This window comes from Macrobrachium rosenbergii, chromosome 8 (assembly GCF_040412425.1).
Source record: "Macrobrachium rosenbergii isolate ZJJX-2024 chromosome 8, ASM4041242v1, whole genome shotgun sequence".
NCBI classification, from domain to species: domain Eukaryota; kingdom Metazoa; phylum Arthropoda; class Malacostraca; order Decapoda; family Palaemonidae; genus Macrobrachium; species Macrobrachium rosenbergii.
In genome coordinates, this window is record NC_089748.1 from 84,600,094 (window position 1) to 84,623,215 (window position 23,122).

A 23,122-nucleotide genomic window follows, 5' to 3' on the forward strand; every position below is an offset into this window, starting at 1 on the left:
TTGAGGGTAATTATATTAAAGGGTTATAGGATGATAGTTTAAGGTATATTTGGTGTTTGAATTATTAAAATAGGCAGTTGTAATCATTTTTAGGGGGTCTTTAGTGTGTTAAACTATTAAAGCAGGCAGTTATAAGCGTTTTTAAGGGGTGTTCCAATATATCATGAATTTTTGCTTAACACAGGTGGTTGCAGTCCCTAACCCCCGCGATTACCAGGGACCCGTTGTATGTCATCTTGAATTGTGTTTCATTTGCTCTCTCATTTGTGTGTGTGTGCGTTTTTTTTTTTTTTTTTTTTTTTTTTTTTTTTGCGGCTCCCAAGCATAAGGCAGACTCTTCTGGTGTGCTACAAAGAAAAGAAAAGCCATCTCCATGGAACTAAAAGCTGACATAATAAAACGATCTGAAAAGGGCGAAACACTGTCTACCATTGGCCGTATGCTGGGGTTCTGTCGTACAAATGTGTCTATGATCGTCAAAGGTAAAAAGCACATACTTGTACATGTGAAAGGATCTGCTCCTCTGAAATCAACTGTGATTATGAAGCAGCATAGTGGTCTCATTATTGAGATGGAATGATTATTTGTGCTTTGGCTGGAAGACAAGCATCAACGGCGTATCCCAGTTAGCTTAATGTTGATTCAGGAGAAGGCTAAAAGTTTGTTTGAAACCTTGAAAAGAGGAAGGGGGAAGGGAGTGAAAATGAAGAGATTGGGCCTAGTAAAGGTTGGTTCATGCTGTTTAATTTGCCTGTGCTAATTTGCATAACCTTAAGGTGAAAGGGGAAGCTGCCAGTGGTGATAAGAAAGCAGCAAGTGAATTTCCTAGTGTGTTGGCTGAGGTAATGGGGGGGGGGCATTACTGTGTTGAACAGGTGTTTAACCCTTAAACGCCGAGCCTCTATTTGCAAAAATGTCTCCCGTATGCCGGGGGCGTTCGGGAGTTAGCGCCGCCGCGGAAAAAAGTTTTTTTCAAAAATCACAGCAAGCTTAGTTTTTAAGATTAAAAGTTCATTTTGTCTCCTTTTCTTTGTCATTGCCTGAAGTTTAGTATGCAACCATCAGAAATGAAAAAAAATATCATATATAAATATTGAAATATATGACAGCGCAAAAAAAATTTTTCATATAATTTTATACAAATCACGCTGTGAGCAAAACGGTTAAAGCTAATGGATTATTTTTTTTTTCTTTGTATTGTACACTAAATTGCGATGATTTTGGTATATAAATTGTAAAACGATCAAAGCAACACAGAGAAAATATTATCACAATATGATGCATGAATCCGTAACGTCGGGACGTAAAAAAATTTTTTTTTTTTTTTTTTTTTTTTTTTTTTTTCAAATTCACCATAAATCAAAATATTGTGCTAGAGACTTCCCGTTTGTTGAAAAATGAAGCTAATTGATTGAATATTACTAGACTGTAAGTGTTTTAGCTTACAATTGCAGTTTTCGACCATTTCGGTCGAGCTAAAGCTGACGGAAGGTCGAATTTTTTCTATTTATCGTAATTTATATGAAAATATTTCAAAACTGATTAAAGCTACAACCATGAGTTATTTTCTGTTGTATTCTACATAAAATTGCGCACATTTTCATATATAAAACTTTATGTAACGACTAATATAAACGGTGCAAACATTACGACAATGTCCCCGACTAAAATGAATTTCCGAGATGTTTGGCCGAAAGGCCTACCCTTCCCATTTACCCCCTTTAAATGTTTTTGTCAAAAATTCAACCATAAATCGAAATATTGTGCTAGAGACTTCCAATTTATTGCAAAATAAAGGTAAATGTTTGAATATTACTAGAATGTAAGAGTTTTAGCTTACAATTGAATTTTCTTTTGGACCATGTCGGTTATTAAACTTGACTTCCCCAGGTTGAAATGTACTTGTTTTTGTGTCAATTTATGTGAAAATATTTCAAAAGTGATAAAAGCTACAACCATGAATTATTTTCTGTTGTATTCTACATGAAATTGCGCACATTTTCTTATATAAAAGTTTATGTAACGACTAATGTAAAACGATGCAAACATTACAACAACGTGATAAAAGAATTTCTGAGATGTTCAGCCGATATTATATACAAAGACGTAAGGAAAAACTTTTTTTTTTTTTTTTTTGTTTTTTCTTCTCTCCCAGAAATTCACCATAAATCGAAATATTGTGCTAGAGACTTCCAGTTTGTTGCAAAATGAAGGTACATGATTGAATATTACTAGAATGTAAGAGTTTTAGCTTATAATTTTTCTTTTTACCATTTTCTTTTCTTTAAAGACTTGACTGAAGGTTGAAATTTTGTCAGTTATTTCTTGATTTATATCAAAATATTTTAAAACATACAAAACGCATGAATGCAACCATGAAAAATATTTTCTGTTGTATTCTACATGAAATTTTGTTTCAAAACAAATATATTAAACTTTATGTAACAACTAATATAAAAAGAATGCAAACATTATTTATGATGAAAGAATTTCTGAGCCTGTGGATGAAGATTAAAAAAGTTTTTGTTTGTAAAATTCATCATAAATCGAAATATTCAGTAGAGACTTCCAATTTGTTGCAAAATGAAGGTAAATGATTGAATATTACTAGAAAGTAAGAGTTTTAGCTTACAATTGTGTTTTTTTTTTTGTTAAATGCTAGAAAATTGACCTTTAAGGTTGAAATTTTGATTATCAACATTTATATGAAAATATTTCCAAACTGATAAAATCCAACCATGGGTTGTATTTTTTGTATTTTACATGAAATTGTGCACATTTTCATATATAAAACTTGAAGGAGCCGACGGCTAATATAAAGCAGTGCAAAAATTACGACAAAATGACGAAAAGAATTTCTGAAATTTTCGCCGAAGTTACCGCACGGATGTAAGGAAAAAGTTTTTTCAAAAATTCATCATAAATCGAAATATTGTGCTAGAGACTTCCAATTTGTTGCAAAATAAAGGTAAATGATTGAATATTACTAGAATGTAAGAGTTTTAGCTTACAGTTGCATTTTTCTCGACCATTTCGGTCGAGTCAAAGTTGACCAAAGGTTGAAATTTTTGTAGTCAACGTTATACGTCCATTTATGACAATTTTAGTCGAAAGTGATGATAAAGCTACAACCAGTAGGCGTTTTGGGTCAATGTAGATGAAACAGGTTTGTTCTGGAAATGGTTGCCTGCCTGCATTGCCAAAACGAGAAACAGCACCAGTCCACAAAGTCAAAGCAATTTCTGAGATGACTGACTTTGCTTCTGGGCCTTTTTTTTTTTTTGATCTCAAGAAAAGCTTATGTTGGTATCTCCAGCACCTTCTACAGGTTCTGCAAAACTAGGCTCACCTGCCCCAGCATCTCCAGGTATTGCAGAACTAGATGACCCTGCCCCAGTATCTCCAGCACCCTCTGCTGGTTCTGCCTCTCCAGGCTCACATGCCCCAGTATCTCTAGCCAGTAGCCTTGTCAAGCCTGTCTCACCCCCCTTTGTAATGAAAAGTATTTCAAAACCACAGGAACACTAAACCATGAAATTATTTTTTTTATTTACTGAAATTGCGTAAATATATAAAACTTTATGATAATATTTAAACTTGTCCTGTATGTTTGTGCTCAGGAATTTTCTCTTATTTATTTTTTTTATCTTTACTGGTTCACATCATTACATCTGCTTAAATTCCAATTTGTTGACAAAATGAAGGTTAATGATTGAATATTACTAGAACAGATATTAGGACATAAACTGAGACCCTGCTGTAATAACCTTGAAAATAACATCCTTCAAAAGCCCAGTCTACAGCACAATATGGTCCAATGCATGGCATAATTCAGAGTAAGAAAACACGACAATGAATGAAAAGGGAAAATTTATCAAATAAGGAAAACCAATGAAAAATTATATAAATGACAAAATTGTAAAAAAAAAAAAGTATATCTTAGTTTTTTCAGACCATTAACCCATTTAACGAAATATTTTCAAAAGACTTCCAATTTGTTGCAAAGAGGAAGGTAAATGATTGAATTTTACAAAAATCAAGATTTTAGTTTTCAAGATTAAGAGTTCATTTTTCTCCTTTTTTCTCATTGCCTGAAGTTTAGTATGCAACCATCAGAAATAAAAAAAATATAATTATCATATATAAATATTGGAATATATGACAGGCACCCAAAAAAACTCATATAATTGTATAGGCGTTTAAATCGCTGTAGATGAAAAGGTTTGTTCTAAATGAGTTAATTTTTTTAGTTGTATTGTACAGTCCACTAAAGGAGATGATTTTGCTTCTATGTAACAGATTGTGAAACTGATTAAAGCAACACAGAGAAAATATTATCACAAAATGATGCATGAATTGCAGAACTAGATGACCCTGCCCCAAAAAAAAAAAAAAGTTTTTCAAAACCCTTCACCAAAAATCAAAATATTGTGCTAGAGACTTTCAATTGTGCTCAAAATGAAGGAAATTGATTGAATATTACTAGGCTGTAAGTTTTTTTTAGCTTACAATTGCATTTTTGAACCATTTGTATGTTTTAAAGTTGACTCTATTGATTTTTTTTATCTTTACTTTATCATTACATAAATTTTGGACAAAATCAGGTTATGTAAATATAAAAACTGAAGACCCTAAAGGAATGATATATTTTTGTTGTATTCTACAGAAATATGATCCAATTTGATGTATAATTCAGAGTAAGAAAACAATAAATGAATAAAAGGGAAAAAATTATCAAATAAGGAAAACGCAATGAAATGACAGGATTTTAAAAAAAGTATATCTTAGTTTTAGGGACCATTAACCCTTTAACTTTTTTTTTTTATTTTCAAAAAATCTACATATTGTGCCAAGACTTTCCGTTTGTTGCAAAAAAAGTTTTTCAAAAATTGATTGTTTTCAAGATTAAGAGTTCATTTTGGCTCCTTTTTTGCTCATTGCCTGAAGTTTAGTATGCAACCATCAGAAATAAAAAAATATAATTATCATATATAAATTTTGTCAGTTATTGTGATTTCATATAATTGTATAAAATATTAAAAAAACTGTTGAAGAGCTAAAGAATTAATTTGTTTTAGTTGTATTCTACACTAAAATGTCGCATGATTTTGATGTAACAGATTGTAAAACACAACACAGAGAAAAATATTATCACAAAATGATGCATGAATAAATATGAAAACGAAAAAAAAAGTTATTCAAAAATTCACCAAAATCAAAATATTGTGCTAGAGACTTTCCAATTGTTGCAAAATGAAGGTAAATGATTGATTGTTACTAGGCTGTAATAATTTTTTAGCTTACAATTGCATTTTTGAACATTTCGATTGAGTTAAAGTTGACCGAATGTTGAAAATTTTGTCATTTATCGTTATTTCGATGTAAATATAAAAACACTGTGAAGAGCTAAAGGAATGATATATTTTTTGTTGTATTCTACAAGAAATTGCGCACATTTTGATGTATAACACTTTATGTAACGAATGATATGAAACTGCGAAAAATTACGGCAAGCTGACGCAAGAAATGACAGGATTTTCAGTGGAGTCAGCGCGTCGATGGGAGCGGAGGAAAATTTTTTTTTTTTCACCAAAATTCTAAATATTGTGCTAGAGACTTTCCGTTTGTTGCAAAATGAAGGTAAATGATTTATTGTTACTCGAATGTAATAATTATGGCTTACGGATGCGTTTTTTCGATCATTTCGGTCGAGTCAAAGTTGACCGAATGTTAAAATTTTGTCACTTATGGATGCTGGGTCCTTCTCCAAAATCCCAGTCTAAAAGCTAAAGGAATCACATATGTTTTGTTGTATTCTACATGAAATTTCACATTTTGATGTATAACATCTTTATGCAAACGTTCTGTTGCAAAACGAAAAATTATGGGAACACTGAAAAAGTTCAACAAAACACGCTTCGTCAAAATATTTTGCAAGGTGCTGCTCTGATGCTCTCTGATGCGAGATGGGGAAATTTTTTTTTTTTTTTTTTTTTTTTTTTTTTAATTCACCAAAATCTAAAACAAAACAACAGCTGGATCCGAGAACTTTCCAGCATCCGCAAAATGAAGGGATTTGAAATTGTTACTCAAACTAGGCCTACAATTATTTTTCCGCATTTTTAAAAATTTCATTTTCAGAGTTGACGTTTTAAAATTTTGTCAGTTACTCTGCGATCGACAGAAAATTTTAAAACACGTTTAAGAGCTAACAGGCATTTATATTTTTAAGTTGATTAACAGAAATTGTGCACATTTTGAGTATAACTTTATGTAACGAAGGATTGAAACTTATTTTACGTGGCTAAGAAAATGACAGGATTTTCAGCAGAGTTCTACAGCTTATTGTGGAATCCGAAAATTTTTTCAAATTAATTTCTGTCAAAATTCTAAATAAATTGTGCTAATTCTTCATTTGTTGCAAAATGAAGGTAAATGATTTATTGTTACTCGAATGTAATAATTGGGCCTTTGCGGATGCTTTTCAACAACCCTACCGACTTCAAAGTTGAGGAACTGTTAAGAGCATTTTAGGGTATTTTTTCATGATGTTTAGGTCAAATAGTTAGACCAAGATCATACCCATGTTATTTGGTAATTTTCTGTACATACAGTGCACCAAGCCTACTGTATTGTGTGTTGTTTACAAGAGAGAGAGAGAAAAACGAGTTCCAGTCTTCTGTCAGAGTGGTGACATAAACCCAGAGCGTTCTGTTTTTGATGAATATATTTGAAGAGTGACGAAACTTTGGAACGATGTTCAAGTCTGAAACCCGGGACTGCCAGTACTGTACAGTAAAAAAAAAGAAAAACACCCCCTGGTTTTGTTAGCCACTGAGTCCTCAAATTAGTTACAATCATGGTCTCCCAGGGCTCCATAACTAATCTCAAAGGAGTTTTTCTTATCTTGGCCAGAAGAGTGCTAGTTGTTACATTGATAAACTATAAAGGACTCAGGATAAGATAAGAGGATCTATCTCCAGCATCCGTGACTACCTTGGTTTTCCTTTATCTTACAAACTAGATGTAACAACAGCACATATAACCAATATTTTCCTCATTACATGCCAGGTCTATGCAAGGTAGATGTTCACCTTATTCGTGCCTTTTCATCAGGGAAAGTGGGTACTTGAGGACTCAAAGTGTCTACCAAATAATAGGTGTTCTTTTGTCAGAACCTAGTTTTTGATAGCTGATTATTGTTCTTCCTCAAAGGAGCTTACAAAAGAAATGAACAGGTGACAAAGTTGTTTAGCTCTAGTAAATAAATCCCAACAACCCAGATCAATTTTCGGTCTGAAGCACTGTATTGTCACAGGTTGTCAACTGGACCAGTGACCCATGATTTTTCAGTTAGTTGCACAAAAAGAACATGATGGTTAAAAAAAAAACACACATGGGGTTTGATAAACGATGTTGCTGCAGTATTGAGGACGATTTCTCATAAGTTTTCCTCACCAGAGTAGCAGTATTCCAGTAGTAGAAGGAATTCATGTTCATTTGTGAAAAGCAAATTTGGGAGCATGTGTGTGTGAGGTGGTTTGTTTTAAAAAACCTCATATAATTAGGATTGTAGGGTTGTGTAATTTGATAAAACTTATTGTGACATTGCGGCCTAGCTTGTAAAGTCCCATAAAGACTGGATTACCAGGTTGTTACTGTTATTTCTTATGTTTTATGAAAATTATAATACAAAAGGTATGAGGGAAATCATGAGATTAATTTTACAAAAGCAGTTATTGGCCTTCTGCACTTGCACTCAAACTTTGAGAAGGGGCCAGATTGTAACCACTTTTGAGGGTTAGCAATTAATATTTCTGACAAGTGAATCAGTAGAATAATATTTTTACTTTAACTGTAAATGTACCGAAGTTTCTGTATATATTTAACAAATGAATTCATTATTTGCTATATTTACCAAATTGGTAAAGGAACATCTTAATTTTTCACATTTTTATATTTTGTGCTGTACTTTAACTGTAAATGTACCTAAGTTTCTGTATATATATTTAACAAATGAATTCATTATTTGCGATATTTACCAAATTGGTAAAGGAACATATCTTAATTTTTCACATTTTTATTTTTTGTGCTGTACTTTAACTGTAAATGTACCTAAGTTGCTGTATATATATTTAACAAATGAATTCATTATTTGCTATATTTACCAAATTGGTAAAGGAACTTATCTTAATTTTTCACATTTTTATTTTTTGTGCAGATCCAGTCTTCAAATTTTATGCCACAACTTCTTTGTCCAAGTGAAGACTGCCGCGTGAATAAATCTGGTGGACGTTTATTTTTACAGACCAGAGGCTCTAAATTCATTAAATTTCAAGAGCTTAAAGTACAAGAACATTCTGATCAGGTAACTTGTATATCATACATGGACACATTTTTCTGCTTAGCTTGAGTTTATGCTAAAATAAACCATCCAAGGTTTGATATATAAATTATTTGAATAAAACTGAAATGGGAAAAATCTTTTAAATCTTGATAAAGATGTGATTCTTATTCCCAAAATGCTATTTAGATAGTTTAGCAAAGCATTTCATTGCTGTCTGTCTTTATCATTTTCATTATACTATAGGTACCTGTTGGAAACATTCCCCGTTCCCTAACTGTCATGTGCCGTGGAGAACAGACTCGTCTTTGTCAGCCTGGAGATCATGTTGCAGTTACAGGAGTATTCATGCCACTGTTACGTCATGGTTTCAGAGCAATGGTCCAGGGGCTTCTTTCAGATACTTTTCTTGAGGCACATGTAAGGGACTTTTTGCTTCCTGTACTGTAATAATAACTTGTTTTCTTTGTAAATAGCAAGCTTCAAAGAATATCAATGAATAGAGTATTTCAATGGCACTGAAATGTAACTGCAAAATTCCATTATTGTATAAGGAATGTTGAACTTGTCATATGTATGATATTACTCTATATATATAGGTAAGAATACTTCAGTTGTCATATGTATGATATTACTGTGTAGGTAAGAATACTTCAGTTGCTCAAAGATGGGTGATAGTTAAGTAACTTTCTTCCAGCAGTTTGGATGTGGTGGTGTTTATTTAATTAAAGTAATATCCCCTCTTGGAATTGGTCATGTTCATCCTACCTATGGTTGATGAATATCCCACAACCCAATCCCTGATTGCAGAACAATTGATGATGAAACTTATTTTTAGTAATGTTCCAAATTTCAACAAAGGATGTACACTCAGCAAGGAAAATGAGGATACAGTTTTTTTAAATCTTCGGACATATGTTGCTCAATAATGCGACATCTGGCAACTTTAGAAAGGGGAGGAGCTTCCGTCTTATTGTGTTTTTTTTTTTTTTTTTTTTTTTGCTTGACCTCTTATAACTTTCAATCATAGTCTACGATAATGAAATCATTGATACTTAAATGCAGTAGTAAGTTTCACAGTATTCGTTCAAGTTGTAATTTGCAACGACAGTTCTGAGCAAAATAAACATTTTTCGACATAACTTACCAAGCAACCTTACACAAATGAATTTATGACACCACATTGAACGGAATGCTTGCATAATCGGAAACGCGATCTTCCATAATGAAATCAAGAGTTAAATTTGAGCTATGTCCAACGAAAAGGAACGAATGCATTGTTATGATGAGAGAGAGAGAGTCTGCTGTTGTGTAAGCCTAGGCCTATATGTACTGTAGAGCTAATTTCATTATTTTTTTTCTTTTAGAGAATGAGCGATACTATATTTGTAAAGTATGTTTTAGCAATGGAGAGAGAGAGAGAGTTGCTGTTGTGTAAGCCTAGGCCTATCAGTAGAGCTACTCATTTCATTGTTTTTTTCTTTTAGAGATTGAGCTACACTATATTGGTATAGTATGTTTTAGTAATGGAGAGAGAGAAACTATGGCAACATCAAGAAACATCCAGTTACTTGTGTTTTCCCCCCCGAAGCTCCTGCGCTGCCCTTCACATCATAGAGAACGCCCTTGCAGATTTAAATAGATTTGGTCAACCTACCCTAGGTGTCACAACATTTACTGCCATTAATTCCAGCTGACTTTTAACACCGTGAAATACAAACATGAATGTGTAAAAATTAAAGAAATTATCATTACCTCGTATGATGATGCAATAATAAGCCTGTTCATAACGGAAAACGAGTAAATATTGCCGTTCTGATGAATAGTACTACACCGAGATATCCACATACTATCTTTTAGATCTCTATGAACGAAGTCATCTGAGAAATTCTGATTACTTTGTACATGCATGGTGTTTTTAAGTATCTGAACGTTTTTGTTTTGTAGATTTAACATATATGATATAATTTGCATTGTATTTTCATATTCTAGAGTAAATTTACCGAGATTGTGTTTTCTGTAAGAAAAAAATTGAAATTCGATGAACGAAATCTAATGAAAACTGTATCTTCACTTTTCTTGCTAAGTGTACATCATTATTGGAAACAAATATTTAAATGAAATTTTTGTCATCGTTTTACGTTAATTCATTTATTAAGTTTTCAAGGAGTGGCAATATACTAAATATGATTAAGAACAAACCCTGGTACCAACCCAATGAGGTAAGCATGTTAACTCAGTGGTCTGGTTAAGCCAATGATAATAATGAAAAAATAATAAAGTTGAACTAGGCCACTGAGGGAAAAGTCTTATATCAGGGCGGACCTGTTTATTTATAAAACTGTAAGTCAGGTGAAATCAGCATACACAAAGTATTACAGAATTTGAAGATTTAAGGATGAGGACAAGCAAAATGGTACAGTAAAAGGTTATAAATTGGCACAAAATTACAAAAAAATTACAAAGATAGCAAGGAGGCGAAGCTTCAAAACGGTAACTAATACATGAGGACCTGACGCTTATATGTGGGTTAAGTCCTCAATGAGTGGTTGCATGGTAGGCTGTAATTTATCATAACTTTAATAGATGATTTGATGTATTTTTATTGTTAATTGTAACTGATATTGGACATGAAAACCTATATGCAAATAATATTTTTTCCAGAATATTGGAAAACCTAAATGAAAATGTTTTTTCCAGAATATTGGAAAACCTAAATGCAAATATTTTTTCCAGAATATTGTTAAAATGAATAAAACTGAAGATGATGAACTTGGATCAGAAGAGCTTACAGATGATGAGATAAAACAAATTGCTGAGGAAAACTTTTATGATAAATTGGCTACATCAATTGCTCCTGAGATATATGGCCATGAAGACATTAAGAAAGCTTTGCTACTGCTGCTTGTTGGTGGTGTTGACTGCAATCCAAATGGTATGAAGATTCGTGGCAGCATTAATATTTGTCTTATGGGTGATCCAGGTGTTGCAAAGTCACAGTTGTTATCGTACATTGATCGACTAGCCCCTAGAAGTCAGTACACTACTGGTCGTGGTTCAAGTGGAGTAGGTTTGACAGCAGCAGTCATGAAGGATCCCTTGACTGGAGAGATGACTTTGGAAGGAGGCGCATTAGTGTTAGCTGATCAGGGAATATGCTGTATTGATGAATTTGATAAAATGGCGGACACAGATCGAACTGCTATTCATGAAGTAATGGAGCAACAGACAATATCAATAGCTAAGGTAATGAAATGTATTTCTATTATAGCCTTTAAAATAAGATTGCCTTTGCAGACAGCTATGAATTTTAGTTCAAGAAGCATTCAAGTATTAAACCCTCTTTGTTTTATTCCTCTCAGCAACATTTAAATCGTGAGTTTATATAGAAAAAATGAATGGAAATAACATTGAAAGAAAAGAATATATCTGAATAATAATGAGGGGCAAACCTTCTAGTTGTAAATAGAAGTCGAGTTTAAACTAATGCAAATATATATAAAATAATTTAGCAAGAACTGGAAAGTCAGAGGAAGCAAAGTTGGCATTCAGCCACAATTATTAGAAGGGCATGGAGTAGACATATCTTTGGAGTATGTGCTGACTTGGACTTGCAGGGTATGCCAATGACTGTATTTTGAGAAATAATTAGTGTTTTTGCATAAAAAATTTTTCAGAGGTTAGCTGTACCAAAGAAAATGTCTTTTATTTTCTTGTGTATCAACATGAATAATTGTTCCATAAAAACTAATCTTCACATTATTTTTTGCATCTTGTAACATCCGTGTACAGTAAAATAATAAAGATAAATCAACATGTTAATATACAGATTATACAAATAAATGATTGGCAACTTCCTTATTATTCAGCTGTTATATAACGTGCAGGCCAAATAAATACTCTCATTAGCTCAGTATTTTTGAAATTATTTATTTTTAGACATGGTAACAATTGAATTGATTTTTTTGTCTTCAGGATGACTGTATAGGGTGCCGTTTTAAAATATGATTGTATATAATTTTATGGTAGCATTTTTCCCAATGTTCATTTGCGCCCAACGTGGGTCTTTTACAAAGTTTGTGACTTGTCACTTTGCTGTGGATTGCTCATTCATATTTTAAATTAATCCTACATATCTATTATGACAGTTATAATTTTTGTGTCAGGCAGGAGGACGATAGTGTGTGAAAACCAAAACATTAATAAGATCGTTTAGTTTTAACCATCTGTTTACCCATCCCTTTCAAGTGAATCAAGCATCTATTGTTTACCATTCAGTTTTTCTCTGTTGTTGGCCTGTAAGGACGTACAGTAAGGAGTGTGGTTACGATTGTGATAGTTAATGTTTACATCATATTCTGCATTATTGGGTTTAGATCATCTTGGTTTTGTCAGTATTTAAGTTATCCAAAAAGGATGGACAAATTCTTTCAGGTCTGTTAGGTAAGAGGGTATGTACCTGGCTTTACTTTCCAGTTTACATGATCATGATGTAGGCTGTGTTGGATGTAGGAACAAGGATTATTTTTATAATGATCGCTGATCAGCGAATCATTTGGTCAGATGAATTAAAGAATGTTTATTTAAAGTATAGGGGATGAGAGAAGCATGTAAGAATAAGAAAAGACAAAAAATTCTTCCAATACTAGGGCAGGAAGTGAAATTAGGAGGAAGAGTTTCTCGTCTGTTTATGATCTGTCACAACAGCTCTTCCTGCTCTCCCTGTTTTGCAAGTAATGCTTCTCCTGATTATTTAATCTCACAAAGCTCCCTGTATTGTTCGGGATGTGAGGTTTAGCAAAACAGAAGCCGATGTAGCTGGAATATGTTTGAAAAGTGCAGTATGTGGAGGTAATCTCCTTGACACTTGCTGCTTTACTGGCCAGTATATATACATCCTTTTTCAAGTTCCCCCCTTTGGGCAGAAGAAGTAAAGTGCCCTCCCTCCCTGTTAGCTATACCTTTGCCACACACTGTGACACTCCTTCCACCATTGGAGGTACAGTTAAGAGGGATATGTATGGGAGTGGAAGCAGTTTGTGCCTGTTGTTGTCATCTTCTGGCCAACCTGGCATGTGACTTATCTTCTTCTCAAGGGTTTGATGTTGGCTCATTCAGTGGTTTCAATTTGATATTCCACTGAACTCATTATCAGTGCAGGAGAGTGAGAATGTACAGGAAACTTCTGTTTCCTGCACAGATTCTTTATTGTTAGGGCATAGGGTAGCACAACCGTTTCTCTGGCTAGGAGCAGGTTATTTTTTTTTTTTTTTTTTTTTTTTTTTTTTTTTTTTTTTTTAAGAGCAGGAGGTTCTGCTACCACCACACCCCCTTCCCCAGGATTTTCCTCTGATTAGCCTGAGGTTTCTGGTTGGATTCGGATGCTGAAGAAGTGTAGTTAGTGTAGTCAGCTTTTCAGAGACTGATTAGGTCTGTACTGGCTGTTTACCGATGTGGTAGATGGCTTCTTGTGAGCTCTTTCGGTGCCAGACTGTTTCTCCTTTTGGGTCTGTGAGTCCTTTTCCACGTCATTATGGCGATGTGTGGGAGGTTTATTTGCACATCAGGGATCAAACATATGAACCATTGGTCTGCTCATTTTAGATTGTTGTCCCTTTTGGCGCTTTGCCAGGTCTTGTTTACAGCATCAACGCTTGCTTCCCTGAACAGGATTTGAACCTAAACCTGTTGACTGTTACTGTTTTAGTAACAGAGTTTTAGCTTTTTCTCAACCAGGTTTTTCGTTGTCAGCTCCTCGGATGCTTATGGCGTTGGTGCCAGCATCTCTTCGGGCGTTAACTGGGTGTTAGTGCCAGCTGCCACTTCGTCGGGGCTTTTGAACGCTTTCTGTCATGATGCCGGTGTCTCTTCAGCTGTTAACACCATTCACTACATCGTCAACACATCAGATGCTTGTGCCATTAATTGGCCGTTAAGCCCAGTTGCCACTTCATTGGCATTTCAAATTGCTTTCGATGTTTACGTTAGCGTCCCCTCAGGCGTTAACGCAAGCCGCCACGTTGATGCTTCAGACGCTTGTGGCGTTAGCTCTAGCTGCCACATCGTCACCACTTTAGATGCTTTTGGCTTTAGTGCCAGTGTCTCCTTGGGCAGTTTCCAGCAGTTAGCACCAGCTGTCACATTGTCAGTGCTTCAGATGTTTAGGCGTAATGCCAGCTTCTCATTGGGTATTGACCAGGCATTAGTGCCAGCCACCTCGTATTTGGCGCTTCAAGCATTATCGCCAGCATCTCCTCGGTTGTTTTCTGGGCATTAGCGCCAGGTGTAACATGGTAGGTGCTTCAGACGCTTGCGATTTTAGCACCGGCCACCTCATCGGGCTCTAACCGCCACATTTTCAGCGCTTCAGCCTTCAACGTTGGAGTCAGCCCCCACTTCATTGACGGGGGAGAGTGCTAAGACAGGGCTGTCTGCTTGGACAGAATGTGTTCTGACTCCTTGTTATGGAGTCTTTGCACTTCTTTACAATGCTAAGGTTGAGCGCCAAGAGCAGTTATATACTTTTCTCACTCCTGTTTTTGTGGCTCAGAACCAGTGTTGGTGCAGCATTGGTTCATTGTTTGCTGAAGGGTTTGGCTTTGAGCACTCTTTTGCAGGAGGTGGAGAAGTAGAGTCCAGGGAGGTGTTTTGTTGCTCACAGGTGTTTAGGTGCCCTTTACCACAGCAACAGCCTGCATTTATTATTGGTGCAGGGTGCCAAGAGAAGGTGTGTTACAGCACTCCTTTCCTTTTCCAAGCTCCCCTAACAAGTTCTCTGTTTGTTTACCCCTTTTTTTACCTACACTACAAGGAGGAGCAGATTTTCTTTTGCTAGGAACATTGAAATTTGCTACAAAGTCATCTCATGGCTTCTACAATTGCCTGTTTGTGATATCGATGCTTCAGTGGGGATAGAGAAAGACACTGAAGGTCTGAAAGCAAACCTTTTTTGTTTGCCTGACTCCATTTATTCTGGAGATGGCAAGTTTGGTTTGAGCAGTGATCCAGAGGAAGATTGGATGCATTCGGTAGACATGCTAGATGCAATTTTCCACTGCACCTCACCCCAAGTTTTTACGGGAACCTGTCCAAATTGGACAAGCGGACTCGCCTGTTGCTCCTCTTTATAACTGTCTGGGTCTAGCAGACAGCCAAGGAGAAGACTGAGGACTAAAGTCAATTTTCTGTATTGGTAAGCCTGTGGGAAATATAGTAATTTGTTTCTGGGTTTGAGTCCAAGAGTCCCATATATCATTACATATTACTTTGGGTTAATTTTTGTCGAATTTTCCACTTCTGGTAAAATTTATTGGCCCTGATAAATAGGAAAAGGTAACATAGCTGGGACTGGGTTTGTATCTGAAGCTATAGTGGGAACTGTGGTAGGATCATCAACGACCCGATTATGTGTGATAGCTCAAGAGCAGATCTATTCTGCAGGGGTGGACCATGGGTTCCAGGGGTGGTCTGGTTCTGGGGATAGGACTGTCAGCATTCTGTCTGGTTTACCTATAATATGATTAGGGTGGGGATGATTGTTTTCTTGTAATAATCTCAGTCCCAACAAACAAGTTTGGCTTACAATTGGGCCAGTCTAATTGTGTTGTGCCATCCCTTGTGGGGTAGGGTAGGGCAGACATTTGGGAGTCTGCTCTTGCTGGTGCCATCAGTGGAAGAATAAACTCCATGAAAAGCTGTTGATATCTTTTAAGTTTTTCAGGTTTACTTAATTTTTTTTTATATTCGATCTTGATGAGTAGTAGCAGTAAAGAATCGAGTACCCCTGGGCCCTCTGACAATACTGTTTTGGCACAGATGATCTCTGCACCCTCCTCTGACAACCTGTGTTTGGAAAAAGCTAGGAAACCTAGTGTAATTAGCGTATTCCCAGCATGGAGCAAAGAGAAATTGACCAGGAATGTATGTGAGATAGAACCAGGAATATTTGAAACTTCTTGTGATAAGTATTTGACCTTTAATATGGAAGCCTCTAATTGTGACATTTTTAGTGCATACAGAGACATCGTGAATTGTAGTGGCCGAGAACTAAGATATCATCTGAAGGTTGAGGCAAGCTGACAGGAAAATCAGCCTCAGCAAAAGAAAGTGAATAATTAAAAGCGTTATCGCATCTTGGAGGAGCTAAAGTAGACTGCCCCTTACATGCTCTTTAGAATCATTCCAAGGGAATGATATTTGCACCCCAATTGGTGATACATTTAGAAGAGAAACTTGTAGAAGAATTAAAAGATCAAGGTGTGGTTAGAACTGACAGGATGGAGATGATCAAGGGGGCCTCAATTCCACTGCCAAATTTAATTAGTATTTTCAATCAACCCTTTTACGTAATGTAATAAAAGTAGCAGCATGGTTACATTTTAAGGTAAAGCAATATATCCTGAGACCAAGGAGATGCTTATATTGTCAAGAGTATGGTCATATGTTAAGGTCTTGTAGGCAGAAGCTACAAGGCAGGCCTGTCACATGTGTTAGTTTAGTGAAGCAGAGGATGGTGTATGTTATAAAGAAGGAAAGTGTATACATTGTGGAGGGAATCATCCATCCTCTTCACAAAATTGTGATGTGTATAGCATGGAAAAGGAGATACAGACCTTAAGGTTAACTGAATACATCACATTTGCAGAGGCTAAGCAGAAAGTTTTAAGCCAATATGTTAGACTGGGAATAAACTTTTTGATTATTGTTGCCAGAAGTGCTTCCATTGGTAACACAAAGGGAAGATCAGTGGCAACATGTAATCCTGCCTCTTTGGAGGCTGAAACAATAATTCTGGCAGTCCTGCCTCTTTGAAGGCTACACCAGTAATTTCTGGCAGTCCTGCCTCTTTGAAGGCTACACCAGTAATTTCTGGCACCCATGTCTCATTGGAGGCTGCGCCAGTGATTTCTTGCACTCCTGCCTTTACGGAGTCTGTTTGTGGTGCTCCTGCCTCTTGGGAGGCTGTGCCAGATATGCCTGGCCCTCCCACCTCTTTGGAGGCTGCACCAGCTATACCTGGTGTGTCCACCTCTTTGGAGGCTGTGTTAGCTGTAGCTGGCAATCCGGCCTCTTTAGAGGCTATTATTATCTGCATCTGGTCCTTGTGTCTCCTTGGAGCCTGCGCCAACTGTGACTGGTGCTCTTGATGCTTCCAACCCTCAGGCAGTGCCTGCTTTGTCTAGTGCACCTGAGCTTGATATTCCCTTGACAAAGTTGACATCAAAGATGCCCAATGCTCATAATATACTGAGGAGGTGCAGGCTCCTCCTCCTTGGAAACAGTACAGTCATCAGCCTTGAAATTGAAGCAGACACAAGCAGTCGTCTTCTGGAAAAAAGCAGGAGCAAGGCAGGAAAGTTAAATCACTGAAAAGGGGCTCCAGTATAATGGCCTGAAAATCTAAATAAAATTCATAAATATTATCTTGTGGAACTGTCAGGGATTTAGAGTAAAATGGGAAGAACTAAGGCTGCTTGTATAGCTATGCAGGAGACTGATTTGTAATGATACATGTCCGAGCCCATGATAGTATACAGCTTATCATTCCACTTATAACTTAAATATGGGAAGCCATTGGGGTGCAGTTGTATATATTTGTAATGACACCCCACAAAATCCTATTAGTATCCAGTCTACACTGCAAGTAATAGGTGTGTAGATCCATTTGCAAAGAAAATATACAGTATCCTCTCTCTATTTCCCACCTAGTGAAGTCTTCCCCATTGATGAATTTAATTCCCTCATTCATAAGCTACCACATCCCTTTGTTATTCTAGGAGATATGAATAGTAGAAATCCTCTTTGGGGTGATATTGTTGCCAGTTGGAGAGGAAATTGCATATATTCCATCATAGAAAGCAAAAATGTGGAAATCCTAAACATGAGTCTACCCATTTTCACTTTCAAACAGGCGCATTATCAGCAATTGATTTATTTATATGCAGTGATGACTGCCATATTGACTTGTATTGGAGAGTGATAAATGATAGATTTACCAGTGACCATTTTCCAATATTAATGAATGTAGCTTTAAATCCTCCATTTTCAAGGCTACCGAAATGGAACATTGGTAAAGCTGATTGGGCAACATTCCAGGAACACAGCTCAGTAGATGACTGGGCTGATAACTTACATTCTGTAGATGGTGCTCTTGATTTTTTTCAATACAATTATATTTTCGGCTGGTCTTCAGGCGTATTTATCCGCTGCCCAGTTCCCTGGTGGATTAGTAAATGCCAGGAAACTCGTAGAACTATGAGATCAGCTTTTCACCAGATGTTGCAGATGAAAATGTGAGTATTATTGTATTGAATTTTGAAAATCAAGAGCTCATTTCCTCTTCGATGTTAAAAAGGCACGAAAGGAATTTTGGACAATTTTCATATCTTCACTAAATTCCAGCCTGTGACTTTAGTTTAGAAGGGTTAGAAAAATAATAGGCAAATTTGCTCATCAACCTCGTGTCATCAAGATCAATGGTAGTTAAGTAGCAGATCCTTGGTTAGTGGCAAATGAGTTTGCTTAATGTTTTGCTGATGTTGCAAAGAAAAATTATGGCAGACCCCATTCAGCTCAAGGAAAGTTAACCCTTTAACGCCGAAGCCCTATTTACAAAAACGTCTCCCGTATGCCGGCGGCGTTATGGTGAGTTAGCACCATGAAGCGGGAAAAAGTTTTTTCAAAAAATCACAGCACGCTTAGTTTTTAAGATTAAGAGTTCATTTTTGGCTCATTTTTTTGTCATTGCCTGAAGTTTAGTATGCAACCATCAGAAATGAAAAAATATCATTATCATTTATAAATATTGGAATATATGACAGCGAAAAAAAAAACTTGTATATAATTGTATACAAATCGCTGTAAGCAAAACGGTTAAAGCTAATGAGTTAATTTTTTTAGTTGTATTGTACACTAAATTACGATGATTTTGGTATATAACAAATTTTAAAACGATCAAAGCAACACAGAGAAAATATTATCACAAAATGATGCATGAATTCGTAACGCAGAGACGTAAAAAAATGTTTTTTCAAAAATTCACCATAAATCGAAATATTGTGCTAGAGACTTCCCGTTTGTTGAAAAATGAAGCTAATTGATTGAATATTACTAGACTGTAAGTGTTTTAGCTTACAATTGCAGTTTTCGACCATTTTGGTCGAGTTAAAGTTGACCCTAAAGTCGAATTTTTTCTATTTATCGTGATTTATATGGAAATATTTCAAAACTGTTAAAAGCTACAACCATGAGTTATTTTTTGTTGTATTGTACATGAAATTGCGTACATTTTCACATATAAAACTTTATGTAACAACTAATTTAAAGCGGTGCAAATATTACAACAACAAGACGAAAAAATTTCTGAGATGTTCGCCGAATATACACAAGAGACGTAAGGAAAATGTTTTTTCAAAAATTCACCATAAATCAAAATATTGTGCTAGAGACTTCCAATTTATTGCAAAATGAAGTTAAATGATTGAATATTACTAGAATGTAAGAGTTTTAGCTTACAATTGCGGTTTTTTACCATTTCGGTCGAGTTAAAGTTGACCAAAGGTTGAAATTTTGGCAGTTATCATGATTTATGTGAAAATATTTCAAAACTGATAAAAGCTACAACCATGAGCTATATTCTGTTGTATTCTACATGAAATTAGGTGCACATTTCATATATAAAAGTTTATGTAACGACTAATGTAAAACGATGCAAACATTACGACAAAATGATGAAAGAATTTCTGAGATGTTCGGCCGAGTTACTGCACGCAGACGCAAGTTGTTATTGTTTCTTCTTCTTTTTTTTTCTTCTTCTTCAGAAATTCACCATAAATCGAAATATTGTGCTACAGACTTCCAGTTTGTTGCAAAATGAAGGTACATGATTCAATATTACTAGAATGTAAGAGTTTTAGCTTATAATTGCGTTTTTACCATTTCGGTCGAGTTAAAGTTGACCGAAGCTTGAAATTTTGGCAGTTATCGTGATTTATATGAAAATATTTCAAAACTGATAAAAGCTACAACCATGAGTTATTTTCTGTTGTATTCTACATGAAATTGCACACATTTCCATATATAAAACTTTATGTAACGACTAATATAAAACAGTGCAAACATTACGACAACGTGATGTGAAAGAATTTCTGGCGGGACGTAAGGAAAAAGTTTTTTCAAAAATTCACCATAAATCGATATATTGTGCTAGAGACTTCCAATTGGTTGCAAAATGAAGGTAAATGATTGAATATTACTAGATCGTGAGAGTTTTAGCTTAAAATTGCGTTTTTTTACCATTTCGGTCGAGTCAAAGTTGACTGAAGGTTGAAATTTTGGCAGTTATCGTGGTTTATATGAAAATATTTCCAAACTGATAAAAGCTACAACCATGGGTTGTATTTTGCTGTATTGTACATGAAATTGCGCACATTTTCATATATAAAACTTTATGTAACGGCTAATATAGAACAGTGCAAAAATTAAGACAAAATGACAAAAGAATTTATGAAATTTTCAGCTGAGTTACCAGCCGTGAAAATGTGTAAGAAAAAAGTTTATTTCAAAAATTCACCATAAATCGAAATATTGTGCTAGAGACTTCCAATTTGTTGCAAAATGAAGGTACATGATTGAATATTACTAGAATGTAAGAGTTTTAGCTTACAATTGCGTTTTTCAACCATTTCAGTCGAGTCAAAGTTGACCGGGTTGAAATTTTTTGTAGTCGACGTGATGGTACGTCCACTCGACACCCAACAGACAATTTTAGTCGACGTATGATACGTCCAATAGGCGTTTAAGGGTTAATTGAACAGGTAGAATTGGACTTGAATACATCAAGGATTGAACAATACAATGTACCTTTTACTATGAGAATTTGAATCAGCTTTGTGTAAATGTAGTGAATCAGCTCCTGAATTGGATGATATAACATATTCGGTGATTAAGCATACCCTCGAAAATACCAGATTTTTTATATTAAGCTTTGTTAACAGAATTTTCTGAGAACATGTCATCCCTAAGCTATAGTAGGAGGTGTTAAAATTACTACCATTTGTGAAAGCAGAGAAAGACCCATTTAAGACAGAGCGTTATTGTCCCATTGCAATGACTTCATGTTTGCGTAAGATCATGGAGAAAATACTTAACACGGGTTTGATGTGGTACTTGGAACATGGTATATATCTCTTGCTCAGTGTGGTTTTCAAAGTATGCACTCCACAAGTGATACGTTGGTTCGAATGGAATCTTCAATATGTGAAGCTTTTGCTAACAAACAGCATCACATCACTGTTTTTTTTGATTTTGAGAAGGCTTATAATACAACATGGAGATATGGCATTCTGAGGGTTCTTTATGAATGTAAGCTGAGAGGCTATTTACCTCTTTTTATCAAGGCATTTGAAAAAAAAAATTTGTTGTTTCAGGTTGAAGTAGTAATATCAGTTTTATTCACCCAGGGAGTGCCATAAGGAAGTGTTCTAAGTGTAATCTTGTTTGCCTTAGCAATCAGTGGGGTATCCAAAATAATTCCCCAAGTTATAGCTTATGCCCTTTTTGTTGATGACTTTCAATATCTTTTGCAGCAAGAAGGATGCAGTGACTGAATGCTGCCTTCAGCTCTGCATTGGTAACAGAGTAAAGTGGGCTGAGATGAATGGATTTAGGTTTTTGGCTAGTAAAATGGTAACCATGCACTTTTGCCATATAAGAGGATTCCATTCTGATCCAGATTTGTTCATAGAGGGGCATAGAATTCCATGTGTTGGTGAAACAAGGTTTCTTGGGTTGGTTTTTGATAGCAAGCTGACATGGATTCCACATCTTAAATATATTAAGGCAAAATACTTTAAAGCAGTGAATGTGCAGAAAGTTCTCACACTTTTTGGGGTGCTGACCCAACTCAGATGTTGAGACTAGAAAGTTTTGGTCTTTTCAAAATTAACTTATGGCTCTAAGTGTACACTTCAGCAAAGCTTAATAGCCTTAAAATGTTCAATTTAGTTTACCATGGAGGCATAAGATTGTGTACAGGAGCATTTAAATCATCTCCCACTGGCAACATGCTGGTAGATGCTGGAGAGATTCCTCTGGATCTTCATTACCAGTGTCTCCTGCTTTAGGGCTGCTACAGATTTCAGAGTCTTCATAGGTCTTTCACCAGCATTTGTATGAGAAATGAAAGGCATTGGCAATTTTATGAAAGTCACCTCAAGCACCATTTGCTCTTAGAGTAAAATGTAAAACCAGGCAATTAAACATGCAAAGAATGGAGGTTTTACTAGCAAGGTAAATTTTACCTCAAAGAGGTTAAAATTTTTTAGATATTTTCATTCAGTAAAAGCAGCAGTGTCCCATGAGGCAATGAAATCAGCATTTTGAAATCATTCCTCTCAACACGTTAACTGTTGCAGTTTTTACGTTTAGCTAAGTCAGATGTTGGTGTCAGCTTTGGAGTGCCCTTCCCTGATGTAGAAAGAAGCTGGAGATTATCACCTGTTATGTCAATAAAGAAATAGTTTTACTATATATTGTGACTCAAGAAGTGTACTTAGCCTTTGGGATCTTGTAACCTTTTATATCCAGTGATTTTAGAGATATTGGAATGGCTGCTTTTAGTACAAAGAAGAGGTAAAGAAATGGATTTTTGCCGGGTGCCTTCCAATGTTGGGGTTCTTGGGAACAAGCAATCTGGTGAAGTTCCTAAGTCAACAGTCACCTCTCCAGGACCCAGAGTTGCCTACTACCATATCAGGATGTATAACCTCTAGTAGATGA

At 35.5% G+C, this 23,122-nt stretch overlaps 1 protein-coding gene across 1 annotated transcript in view; it reads left to right on the top strand.

Annotated features, from left to right (window-relative positions):
• Mcm7 (minichromosome maintenance 7) overlaps nucleotides 1-23,122 on the top strand; it is a 224,013-nt gene that overhangs the window by 118,911 nt on the left and 81,980 nt on the right. Inside the window, exons 6-8 of the mRNA XM_067108054.1 lie at nucleotides 8,222-8,368; nucleotides 8,591-8,764; nucleotides 11,081-11,590. Of these exons, the coding sequence (XP_066964155.1) occupies nucleotides 8,222-8,368; nucleotides 8,591-8,764; nucleotides 11,081-11,590 (831 nt within the window). The remainder of the gene's footprint in view (nucleotides 1-8,221; nucleotides 8,369-8,590; nucleotides 8,765-11,080; nucleotides 11,591-23,122) is intronic.